Raw genomic sequence first — 13,122 nt, 5'->3', positions numbered from 1 at the left:
GAGTCTCGCTGTGTCGCCCAGGCTGGAGTGCAGTGGCGCAATCTCGGCTCACTGCAAGCTCCGCCTCCCGGGTTCACGCCATTCTCCTGCCTCAGCCTCTCCGAGTAGCTGGGACTACAGGCGCCCGCCACCACGCCCGGCTAATTTTTTTTGCATTTTTAGTAGAGACGGGGTTTCACCGTGGTCTCGATCTCCTGACCTCGTGATCCACCCACCTCGGCCTCCCAAAGTGCTGGGATTACAAGCGTGAGCCACCGCGCCCGGCCCTCTTTTTCTTTTAAAAATTTTTTTAGAGATGGGGTATGACTATGTTGCTCAGGCTGGTCTCAAACTCCTGACCTCAAGTGATCCTCCCACCTTGGCCTCCCAAATTGCTGGGATTACAGGTGTGAGCCCCTGCGCACAGCCCAGCTTAGGGTTCTAGGTAGGAGATGTTTTTTGGCAGGTAATAAGATTTCAGATCCTTTTTTTTTTTTGAGATGGAGTCTTGCTCTGTCGCCCAGGCTGGAGTGCAGTGGCGCGATCTCGGCTCACTGCAAGCTCCGCCTCCCAGGTTCAAGCGATTCTCCTGCCTCAGGCTCCCAAGTAGCTGGGACTACAGGTGCCTGCCATCACATCTGGCTAATTTTTTTTTTTTTTTGAGACAGAGTTTCACTCTTGTTGAGTGCCTGGAGTGCCATGGCACGATCTCGGCTCACTGCAGCCTCCGCTTCCCAGGTTCAAGCGATTCTCCTGCCTCAGCCTCCCAAGTAGCCAGGATTACAGGTGTGCGCCGCTATGTCCGCATTTGTATTTTTGTAAAAAAATACAATTTTTTTTTGTGTTTTTAGTAGAGACGGGGTTTCTGCATGTTGGTCAGGCCAGTCTTGAACTACCGACTTCAGGTGATCCGCCCACCTTGGCCTCCCAAAGTGCTGAGATTACAGGCATGAGCCACCGCGCCCGGCCCCTGGCTAATTTTTTTGTATTTTTAGTAGAGACAGGATTTCACCGTGTTAGCCAGGATGGCCTCGATCTCCTGATCTCGTGATCCACCTGCCTTGGCCTCCCAGAGTGCTGGGATTACAGGCGTGAGCCACCGTGCCTGGCCAAGATTTCAGATCTTAATTTTGCTTAACTTTTGAAAAAAACTAGGCCGAGCACAGATCACTTGAGCTCAGGAGTTTGAGACCAACCTGGGCAACATGGCAAAACTCCGTCTCTACAAAAAAAGGGTTTTGAAAAAACTGTGAAATGTTACATATTCTGAAAAGTACATAAAACACAGAGTTTAGCGAATAACTAAACTCTTTAAACCACTTTCAATTTGTCATTATAGCCGGTGGTTCCTAGAGTGCCTGGTAAGTACATTCCAGGGCCTGCCACTCACACCAGAATTGGAATTTCAGGAGACCCCAGGAATGAGGTGCCTGGTCGGGACCTCTGGAAGCCTCAGCTGCCCTTTCCTGCTGGTGGAGGGAAGGGAGGTTCTGGGCTTAGGAGCCCAGGCCCTGTGGCAGGCGTTACTTGGCCTTTGACCTCCGGCCAGTTACCTAGTTTTTTTTTTTTTTTTGGAGACAGGATCTCGCTCTGTTGCCTAGGCTGGAGTGCAGTGGCGCGATCACAGCTCACTGCAGCCACCACTTCCCAGGTTCAGATGATCCTCCCACCTCTGCCTCCTGAATAGCTGGGACTGACTATAGGCGCGTGCCACCATGCCAGGCTAATTTTTGTATTTTTAGTGGAAACGGGGTTTCACCATGTTGATCAGGCTGGTCTCGAACTCCTGACCTCGTGATCTGCCTGCTTTGGCCTCGCAAAGTGCTGGGATTACAGGCGTGAGCCACCATGCCCGGCTCAACTAATTTTTTGTATTTTTTTGTAGAGACGAGGTTTTGCCACATATGCCCAGGCTGCAACTTGGATTTTTTTTTCTTTTTTCTTTTTCTTTTTTTTTTTTTTTGAGACAGAGTCTTACTCTTTTACCCAGGCTGGAGTGCAGTGGTACAATCTTGGCTCACTGCAACCTCTACCTCCTGGGTTCAAGCAATTCTCCTTGCCTCAGCCTCCCGAGTAGATGGGATTACACACGCCTGCCACCACGCCCAGCTAATTTTTGTATTTTTAGTCGAGATGGGGTTTCACCATGTTGGCCAGGCTGGTCTCAAACTCCTGACCTCAAGTGATCTGCCCGCCTCAGCCTCCCAAAGTGCTAGAATTACACGCATGAGCCACCGCGCCCTTCCTGCACCCTGGTTTTTGTTTCCTCTCCAGAGCTTGCCACCGTTTTTGGTGCAAGGTGCCTTAACTTCTTAACAAAGTTGTCTCCGGAAGCCTAAGTTCCAGGGAAATGACTCAACTTGCCCGCCCAGCAGCTGCCTCCTAGGGTCCTCTGGCCGGAGATGGAGAGTTGGGGTGGGGGCCCATTTGAGCTGCTTCCTAGGCCAGCTTCTCCTCTTGTCTGAGTATCACCCCTCAAATGCCTGCCCCAGCAGGTTGGGTGCTGGCCCCACAATTGCATCAGGGGTCTGGCCTGAGATGAAACTTCTCTTTTTTTTTTTTTTTTTTTGAGATGGAGTCTCACTCTGTCACCCAGGCTGGAGTGCGGTGGCACAATCTCAGCTCACTGCAAACTCCGCCTCCCAGGTTCAAGCGATTCTTCTGCCTCAGCCCCCTGAGTTGCTGGATAGTTGCTATGGACAGTAGCCCACCACCACGCCTGGCTAATTTTTGTATTTTTAGTAGACATGAGGTTTCACCATATTGGCTAGGCTGGTCTTGAACTCCTGACCTCGTGATCCATCCGCTTCGGCCTCCCAAAGTGCTGAGATTACAGGTGGGAACCACCACGCCTGGCCGAAACTTCTCTTTTACTTGGGGCACGGCATGTGGAAAAAATGATGTCGTGGAATTTGCTGGGGCTGGATGGAGAGAGCTAGAACTGAATTCCTGGCATGCTGTCTCTCCCTCTCTTTTTAAAAAAAATTCTTGTGATTTCTATGCGGTTTTAAGAAAAATTCAGCCTGGCGCGGTGGCTCACGCTTGTAATCCCAGCACTTTGGGAGGCCGAGGCAGGCGGATCACGAGGTCAGGAGATCGAGACCACGGTGAAACCCTGTCTCTACTAAAAATACAAAAAATTAGCCAGGCGTGGTGGCGGGCGCCTGTAGTCCCAGCTACTCGGGAGGCTGAGGCAGGAGAATGGCGTGAACCTGGGAGGTGGAGCTTGCAGTGAGCCGAGATCGCACCACTGCACTCCAGCCTGGGTGAGAGAGCGAGACTCCGTCTCAAAAAAAAAAAAAAAAAAAAAAAAAAAAAAAAAAAAAATCAGTATGGTCGTGTAACTGTGGAATCTATATGATGCTGGAGTTTTTTTTTGTTTTTTGTTTTTTGTTTTTTTTTTGAGACAGAGTCTCGCTCTGTCACCCAGGCTGGAGTGCAGTGGTGCGATCTTGGCTTACTGCAACCTCCGCCTCCTGGGTTCAAGCAATTCTCCTGTCTCAGCCTCCCAAGTAGCTGGGATTACAGGCGCCTGCCACCACGCCCGGCTAATTGTATTTTTAGTAGAGATGGGGTTTCACCATGTTGCCCAGGCCTGTCTGAAACTCCTGACCTCAGGTGATCCACCCATCTCAGCCTCCGAAAGTGCTGGTTTTACAGGGGTGAGCACAGCATTACAGCGCCTGGCCCAATGCTGGAGTTTTTAATAGTGTTCTGCCCTAAGTTCTCACTCTTACCACGTGAGCTCTGTGATGGCATTCTTTCATAAACCTGCAAATCGGGAATTGGGAGGGGTACAGTTCATTCCTTGATAAGGATTGTCTCTGATTCTGATAAAGATTGTCCCTGGTTCTGATAAAGATTGTCCCTGGTTCTGATAAAGATTGTCTCTGGTTCTGATAAAGATTGTCTCTGATTCTGATAAAGATTGTCTCTGGTTCTGATAAAGGTTGTCCCTGATTTGGGAGTCTGTCTTTTCGGGATGGGCCCCACAAGTCTGGGGTGGGTTCCAGGAATCTGATTTTTATTTATTTATCTTTTTTTTTTTTTTTTTGAGACAAGGTCTCTCTTTGTCATCCAGGCTGGAGTGCAGTGGCAAGATCCTGGCTCACTGCAGCCTCAACCTCCTGAGCTGAAGCGATCCTCCCACCTCAGCCTCTTGAGTAGCTGGGACAACAGGCGCATGTCACTGTGTCCCACTAATTTTTTTTTTTTGTTTTTTAGACCGAGTCTCGCTGTGTTGCCCAGGCTGGATACAATGGCGCAATCTTGGCTCACCGCAACCTCTGCCTCCTGGGTTCAAGTAATTCTGCTCAGCCTCCTAAGTAGCTGGGATTACAGGTGCCCGCCACCAGGCCCAGATAATTTTTGTATTTTTTTCTTTCTATTTTTTTTTTTTTTTTGAGTTGGAGTCTCGCTCTGTCACCAGGCTGGAGTGCAGTGGCATGATCTCAGCTCACTGCAACCTTCACCTCCCGGTTTCAAGTGATTCTTCTGCCTTGGCCTCCTGAGTAGCTGGGACTACAGGCATATGCCACCACGCCTGGCTAATTTTTGTATTTTTAGTAGAGATGGGGTTTCACCATGTTGGCCAGGCTAGTCTCGAGAACTGACCTCGTGATCTGCCTGCCTTAGCCTCCCAAAATGCTGGGATTACAGGTGTGAGCCACTGTGCCCGGCCTGTCTTGCTAATTTTTTTTTGAGACAGAGTCTTGCTCTGTCACCCAGGCTGGAGTGCAGTGGTGTGATCTTGGCTCCATGCAATCTCTACCTCCAGGCTTCAAGCGATTCTCCTGCCTCAGCCTCTTGAGTAGCTGGGACTACAAGTGCCTGCCACCATGCCCCGCTAATTTTTGTTTTTTTAGTAGAGACGGGGTTTCGCCATGTTGGCCAGGATGGTCTCGATCTCTTGACCTTGTGATTTCCCCACCTTGGCCTCCCAAACTGCTGAGATTACAGGTGTGGGTCACCGCGCCCTGCCTTGTTCTGCTAATTATTAAAATATTAGGAGGGAAGGTAGAAGTAAATGTCGAACCTCTGACCCTCATGAGCCTCATGGGTCCTTATAGGCCATGTCCTTTGGTTTCCGTGTGGCTTTCTCTTTTGGAGGATGGAGGATACTTCTTTGTTCCCAGGGAAGAAACGTGGGACAGATTCCAGCACACCTGTCTAGGTCCTGGTGAGGGCTTAGCAGGATGGGAAGCCTGTCTGGAGAGGGTGAATGGACTCTCACGGTCAGAGTTCCCAGGAAACCTCCGACACCTGAGTGCGGTGTGCAGACAGGCTCTTCCTCCACGGCCTTCACGGTTGCCATGGCAGCAGCCTGGCTTTGCAAAACTCAGAGCTTCCATCCAGGCAAAAATATGTACAGGAAGCAGGAGCAGGCTGGAGCCAGAGGGTCGTGTAGACACAGTCCCCGGAAAGATGATGCAGTAGAGATGATTCCGGACACTCTCTCCTCGGCGTGGTCTTTACAGAGAGCAGCTGCTCTGAGAGGCTCCCCTTGGTAAAGCCTTCTGCCTTCCTTTGTCCTCGATTTTGGGACTTCATGTCTCATTAGGTCCAGCTCTTCTCCCTCTTCATCGTATAAACTAAAAAGGCATCAGGCATTTTGACTCAGGCCCACATTAGGGAAGAACACCTTGTAATTTGCCAGATATGAACTACAGCAATGCAAGAGGAAGTGTGCATGGCCAGGTGCAGGGCTCATGCCTGAAAGACCAGCGTTTTGGAGGGCAGAGCACTCGAGGTCAGGAGTTCAAGACCAGCCTGACCAACAGGGCGAAACCCCGTCTTTACTAAAAACAAAAATTAGCTGGGCATGGTGGCGCATGCCTTTAATCCCAGGTACTCAGGAGGCTGAGGCACGAAAATCTCTTGAACCTGCGAGGTGGAGGTTGCAGTGAACCAAGATCGCACCATTGCACTCCAGCCTGGGCCACAGAGTGAGACTCTTTCTCCAAAAAAAAAAAGCCGGGCATGGTGGCTCACACCTGTAATCCCAACACTTTGGGAGACTGAGGCGGATGAATCACTTGAGGTCAGGAGTTCGCGACCTGGTTGGCCAACATGATGAAACCCCGTCTCTACTAAAAATACAAAAATTAGCCGAGCATGGTGGCAGTCGCCTGTAATCCCACATACTTGGGAGGCTGAGGCAGGAGAATTGCTTCAACCCAGGAGGCGGAGGTTGCAGTGAACCGAGATTGCGCCACTGCACTCCACCCTGGTGACAAAGCAAGACCTTGTCTAAAAAAAAGAAAAAATAAGGGGCCGGGCATGGTGGCTCACACTTGCAATCCCAGCACTTTAGGAGTCTGGAGCCCAGGAGTTCAAGACCAGCCTGGGCAGCATAGCAAGGTCTTGTCTCTATTATAACAAAACACCCTTTGGGAGGCCAAGGCAGGAGGATCACTTGCCCAGGAGTTTGAAATCAGCCTGAGCAACACAGGGAAACCCCATCTCTACAAAAAAACAAAAAAATTAGCGGGACAAAGTGGCATGCACCTATTGTCCCAGGGGCATGCCACTTGGGAGGCTGAGGCAGGAGAGTCGCTTGAGCCTAGGAGGCAGAGGTTGCAGTGAGCCGAGATCACACCATTGCACTCCACCCTGGACAACAAGAGTGAAACTTCCGTCTTGCAAAAAAAGAAATAAATAAACACATAATGGTCTTTTTTTCTAATCTTTCATTTTTGAAGAGAGACCCTGGCTTACAGCTCTCTAATGGGGTTTTGAAGGATTTCATGAATTGTTTGTTATGCAGTTGAGATTTTTAGTAAAAGCACCTTCTTTCCCATGGATAAGGGCTTCTCTTTGCTTCTCTCCCTAGCTGCAGGCTAGGCTGACAGCCATCCTTGGGGATCCTATGGGAATTTGGTGTCCCCCTTATTTTCAGGACATATCCAATGATGATGATGACATGCACCCTGCAGCAGCTGGGATGGCGGATGGGGTCCACCTCCTGGGGTTCTCTGATGAGATCCTCCTTCATATCCTGAGTCACGTCCCCAGCACAGATCTGATTCTGAATGTCCGGCGTACCTGTCGGAAGCTCGCAGCCCTGTGCCTTGACAAGAGCCTCATCCACACTGTGTTGCTGCAAAAGGACTATCAGGTGAGCAGGCATGGGGGCAGGAGATTAGAAACAAGCTAGATCTCAGTCTTTGAGGACTGGGCACAGCCCTGCAGTGGAACCCTGTGTGCTGATGGAAAGGCGGCAGGAACTCCAAGTCTTGACTGGTGCTGTCTGCAGGATGCATTGAGGGAGAGAAGCAAGGGGCAGAAAAACGTGGGTGGTGTGCTGCCTGGGGAAGAGGGCACAGATGTATGTGGACGTAGTTCTGCAAGGGAACCTAGGGCCTTGGGAGTGGGGGAGAGGGGTTGGAGACTTGCTTTCTGGTGGATCCCTAGGAGTGGAATTGCTGGGTCACAGGACAGTTTTGTTGTAAAGTTAAATATGTAGTTCTCCAGTGGTGCAGTAGGAGGGCGCCATTTTGCACACCCCCAGCAGGGTATGGGAATTCTAATTGCTCTGCAGCCTTGTCAACACTTGGTACTGTCAGTTTTTAAGTTTTAGCCATTCTTTTTTTTTAGTCATTCTTTTTTTTTCTTTTTGAGACGGAGTCTCACTGTGTTGCCCCGGCTGGAGTGCAGTGGTGCAATCTCGGCTTATCGCAAGCTCCGCCTCCTGGGTTCATGCCATTCTCCTGCCTCAGCCTCCTGAGTAGCTGGGACTACAAGTGCCCACCACCATGCCTGGCTAATTTTTTTTTTTTTTTTTTTTTTTTTTTGAGACAGAGTCTCACTCTGTTGCTGAGGCTGGAGTGCAGTGGCACTGTGTCGGCTCACTGCAACCTCTGTCTCCTGGGTTCATGCAATTCTCCTGCCTCAGCCTCCCAAGTAGCTGGGACTACAGGCGGCTGCCACCACGCCCGGCTAATTTTTTGTATTTTTTAGTAGAGACAGGGTTTCACCCTGTTAGCCAGGATGGTCTCGATCTCCTGACCTCATGATCTGCCTCCGCCTGCCTTGGCCTCCCAAAGTACTGGGATTACAGGTGTGAGCCACCATGCCCAGCCTTGCCCGGCTAATTTTTGCATTTTTAGTAGAGACAGGGTTTCACCGTGTTAGCCAGGATGGTCTCATCTCTTGACCTCGTGGTCCACCCGCCTCGGCCTCCCAAAGTGCTGGGATTACAGGCATGCGCTGAAGCGCCCGGCCTTCCTTCCTCTTTGTGGCTGGATCACATTTCCCCGTGTGGACAGTTGGCATTTGGTTTGTCCATCCACCTGTTGATGGATGGATGGACACTGGGGCTGTTTGTACCTGTGGCTTCTTGTGAATCTGCTGCAGTGAACAGGCACAGAGTAGGGAGGCTGAGTCTCAGCTTTCAGTTCCTTTGGGTCTGTCCCTAGGAGTGAAATTGCTGGGTCATGTGGTATCCCTGTGTTTAGCTTTTTGAGGAACCACCACCAAACCATTGTTTTTTTCTTTTTTGAGACGGAGTCTTGTTCTTTCACCAGGCTGGAGTGCAATGGTGCCATCTCAGCTCACTGCAACCTCCACCTCCCGGGTTCAAGCGATTCTCCTGCCTCCTCCCCAGTAGCTTGGCGTACAGGCACATGCCACCACACCCAGTTAATTTTTGTATTTTTAGTAGAGATGAGGTTTCACCATGTTGGCCAGGATGGTCTTGATTTCCTGACCTCAGGTGATCCGCCCTCCTCGGCCTTCCAAAGGGCTGGGATTACAGGCGTGAGCCACTGTGCCCGGCCCTTTTTTTCTTTTTGAGACAGTCTCTTTCTGTTGCCCAGGCTGGAGTGTAGTGGCAAGATCTTGGCTCATTGCAACCTCCACCTCCCAGGTTCAAGCTATTCTCCTGCCTTCGCCTCTGGAGTAGCTGGGATTAAAGGCGCGCGCCACCACGCCTGACTAGTTTTTGTATTTTCAGTTGAGATGGGGCTTCACCACGTTGGCCAGGATGAACTCGAACTCCTGACCTCAGGTGATCCATCTGCCTTGGCTTCCCAAAGTGCTGGGATGACAGGCATGAGCCACCGTGCCCGCCTACCAAACCGTTTTCTACTGTGGCTGCACCCCTCTACCAGTCCCACTTAGCTGGGGACTCTTGACTCTTGGCTCCAGGTCAGTGTGCGGGCAGGTAGGCAGGGAGAGGTGGGGAGCTTCCCTCCCGGTGGAGCAGCTGCTGCAAGGGGGAGTGCGTGCACTGAGGGTTGGAGACCCGCAGGTGCCTTCAGCCCTTTCCTTCCTCTCCCCGCCCTGCCACTGTCCCGCAGGCGAGCGAGGACAAAGTGAGGCAGCTGGTGAAGGAGATCGGCCGGGAGATCCAGCAGCTGAGCATGGCTGGCTGCTACTGGCTGCCTGGCTCCACCGTGGAACACGTGGCCCGCTGCCGCAGTCTGGTGAAGGTGAACCTCTCGGGCTGCCACCTCACCTCCCTGCGCCTCTCCAAGATGCTCTCGGCCCTGCAGCACCTGCGCTCGCTGGCCATCGACGTGAGCCCCGGCTTCGACGCCAGCCAGCTGAGCAGCGAGTGCAAGGCCACACTGAGCCGCGTGCGGGAGCTCAAGCAGACGCTGTTCACGCCCTCCTACGGTGTGGTGCCCTGCTGCACCAGCCTGGAGAAGCTGCTGCTCTACTTCGAGATTCTAGACCGCACGCGCGAGGGCGCCATCCTCTCGGGCCAGCTTATGGTGGGCCAGAGCAACGTGCCGCACTACCAGAACCTGCGGGTCTTCTATGCGCGCCTGGCCCCCGGCTACATCAACCAGGAGGTGGTGCGGCTCTACTTGGCCGTGCTTAGCGACCGCACTCCTCAGAACCTCCACGCCTTCCTCATCTCCGTCCCCGGCAGCTTCGCGGAGAGCGGCGCCACCAAGAACCTCCTGGACTCCATGGCGCGCAACGTCGCGCTGGATGCCCTGCAGCTGCCCAAGTCCTGGCTGAACGGCTCTTCCCTCCTGCAGCACATGAAATTCAACAACCCGTTCTACTTCAGTTTCAGCCGCTGCACCCTGTCGGGCGGCCATCTGATCCAGCAGGTCATCAACGGCGGGAAGGACCTGCGGAGCCTGGCCAGCTTGAACCTCAGCGGCTGCGTCCACTGCCTATCCCCAGACTCGTTGCTCCGCAAGGCGGAGGACGACATTGATAGCAGCATCCTGGAGACGCTGGTGGCGTCCTGCTGCAACCTGCGCCACCTGAACCTCTCGGCTGCCCACCACCACAGCTCGGAGGGCCTGGGCCGCCACCTCTGCCAGCTCCTGGCCCGGCTGCGTCACCTGCGCTCCCTCTCCCTGCCTGTCTGCTCTGTCGCCGACTCCGCGCCGCGCGCCGACCGCGCGCCGGCCCAGCCGGCCATGCACGCAGTACCACGCGGCTTTGGCAAGAAAGTGCGTGTGGGCGTGCAGTCCTGTCCCAGCCCCTTCTCGGGCCAGGCGGGCCCCCAGCCCTCCTCCGTGTTCTGGTCTCTTCTGAAGAACCTGCCCTTCCTGGAACACCTCGAGCTGATCGGGTCCAACTTCTCTTCCGCCATGCCGCGCAACGAGCCCGCCATCCGCAACTCGCTCCCACCCTGCAGCCGCGCGCAGAGCGTCGGGGACTCAGAGGTGGCCGCCATCGGCCAGCTGGCCTTCCTGCGGCACCTGACGCTCGCACAGCTGCCCAGCGTCCTTACGGGCTCCGGGCTGGTCAGTATCGGCCTGCAGTGCCAGCAGTTGCGGTCCCTGTCGCTGGCCAACCTGGGCATGATGGGGAAGGTGGTGTACATGCCCGCGCTCTCAGACATGTTGAAGCACTGCAAGCGGCTGAGGGACCTCAGGTGAGGGGGCCGCGGGGACCTCCCGGGCCTCTGCTGGAGGCTGGCGGAGGGAAGTGGGGCGTTCGCGTGGAGCTCGGAGGCAGCCCTGCCGCAGGCCTGCCCTCCAGGAGCGCAGAGGCTGGGGCGGGGCCTCGCAGCGTGCCACGTCGGTCTCAGGGGGCTCTGGGGAGACCGGCATCTAGAGGAGCCGGGAGTGCAGGAGGCGGATGTCTGAGCTTAGTGTCCCTATTCCTGATAGTGTTTGAGTGATTGCCTGGCCCTACTGTGAGTCATCCTGTGTAATCGTCTCACGAGCCCGCCAGGTGCATCATTGTTGCCACTCAGCAGAGCTAGTAGGTGGGGAGTCAGGATTTGAACCCAGGCCTCTCTGACCTGACTTTGCAATGCAATTCCTTTTTCTAAAAAATTTAAATTTTATTTATTTATTTATTTATTTTTGAGACAGGGTCTCGCTCTGTCATCCAAGCTGGAGTGCAGTGCCACCATCATAGCTCACTGCAGCCTCAACCTCTTGGGCTCAATTAATCCTTCTGCCTCAGCCTCCCAAGTAGCTGGGACTACAGGCATATACCATCACACCTGTATATATATTATATATATATATTTTTTTTTTTTTTTTTTTTTGAGACAGAGTCTCGCTGTCTTGGCTCACTGCAAGCTCCGCCTCCTGGGTTCACGCCATTCTCCTGCCTCAGCCTCTCCGAGTAGCTGGGACTACAGGTGCCCACCACCACGCCCGGCTAATTTTTTTTGTATTTTTAGTAGAGACGGGATTTCACCGTGGTCTCGATCTCCTGACCTTGTGATCCGCCCGCCTCGGCCTCCCAAAGTGCTGGGATTACAAGCGTGAGCCACCGCGCCCGGCCTATATTTTTAAAATTTTGTAGAGACAAGGTCTCACTATGTTGCCCAGACTAGTCTCGAACTCCTGGACTCAAGTGATCCTCCACCTCAGCCTCCCAAAGTGCTGGTGCTGGGATTACAGGTGTGAGCCACTGCACTTGGCTTCCATCTTTGCTTATTTATTTATTTATTTATTTATTTTTTGGAGACAGAGTTTCATTCTACACACCCAGGCTGGAGTGCAGTGGCGCGATCTCGGTTCACTGCAACCCCTGCCCTCTGGGTTCAAGCGGTTCTCCCACCTCAGCCTCCCGAGCAGCTGGGACTACAGGTGTGCACCAGCACACCTGGCTAATTTTTTTGTATTTTTAGTAGAGATGGGGTTTCGCCATATTGGCCAGGCTGGTCTCCAACTCCTGACCTCACGTGATCCACCTGCCTCGGCCTCCCAAAGTTCTCGGTTTACAGGCATAAGTCACCACGCCTGGCAAGGCAGATGCTTTGTGGGTCAGTAAGCACCATGTGAAGAAACCCCAGAGACTTGGAAATATGTCAGAGAGCAGTCAGTTCAGAGGGTCCAGGGCACAATGGGAGGTGGGAGGGAGTAGGGAAGACGGGGCAGACAAGGAAGGAGGGCAACAGTGCCGAGGGGTTTCACCAGGGAGAGGGAGCAGCCTCCCCGGGCATCCCACATGGACTGCAGGGGACCGGATGGAGGAGACAGGAGAGGTCAGTTCAGGACGGGGACCACAGACTCCTGGGAGGTGATGGTCCTTGGGACTAGGAGCAGGACCTGTCCCAGAGTGGGGAGGAGGTGGAACCGCAGGCCTGGGAGAGCTCCACCCCAGACAGTGTCAGGGGCCCATGGCCTTTCCAGAGCCAAGCACAATATGAATTTATGCTGAATTATGCTGTGGAGTGAATGGTGTTCTTGTCAGTTCCTAGTATTTAAGGAATAAGAATTCGTTAACTTGAGATGAATTTGAAAATCTTGGCTGATAAATCTGATCTTGAAAAATTACCCAAAATGGGGTCTGGCATGGTGGCTCACTCCTGTAATCCCAGCAGTTTGGGAGGCCAAGGTGGGCGGATCACCTAAGGTCAGGAGTTGGAAACCAGCCTGGCCAACATGGTAAAACCCTGTTTCTACCAAAAACATACAGAAATTAGCGGGGCGTGGTGGCAGGCACCTGTAATTCCAGCTGCTCAGGAGGCTGAGGCAGGAGAATTGCTCTTTACCCGGGAGGCAGAGGTTGCAGTGAGCCAGATCGTACCACTGCACTCCAGCCTGGGTGACAGAGTGAGACTCTCAAAAAGAAAATAAAAGAAAAGAAAAATTACCCAAAATGGGCTGGGCGCAGTGGCTCACGCCTGTAATCCCAGCACTTTGGGAGGCCGGGGTGGGTGGATCATAAGGTCAGGAGATCGAGACCATCCTGGCCAACACCATGAAACCC

The 13,122-nt window shown here is 53.2% G+C and overlaps 1 protein-coding gene across 3 annotated transcripts in view; it reads left to right on the top strand.

Moving 5' to 3' along the window:
* Positions 1–13,122, top strand: part of FBXL18 (F-box and leucine rich repeat protein 18) — a 196,509-nt gene that overhangs the window by 127,879 nt on the left and 55,508 nt on the right. For 2 of the 3 annotated variants that reach the window (XM_058442445.1, XM_032755823.2), the window contains exons 2-3: positions 6,878–7,096; positions 9,279–10,822. In XM_058442445.1, coding sequence (XP_058298428.1) covers positions 6,878–7,096; positions 9,279–10,822 — 1,763 coding nt within the window. Of the gene's footprint in view, positions 1–647; positions 766–6,877; positions 7,097–9,278; positions 10,823–13,122 lie in introns of all 3 variants that reach the window. The other variant, XM_058442437.1, reaches the window with a different exon arrangement.

Source organism: Hylobates moloch, unplaced genomic scaffold (genome assembly GCF_009828535.3).
Source record: "Hylobates moloch isolate HMO894 unplaced genomic scaffold, HMol_V3 SCAFFOLD_1, whole genome shotgun sequence".
Taxonomy (NCBI): Eukaryota; Metazoa; Chordata; class Mammalia; order Primates; family Hylobatidae; genus Hylobates; species Hylobates moloch.
Note: the sequence above shows the minus strand (reverse complement) of the source record. Positions and strands in the feature narration are given on the sequence as shown.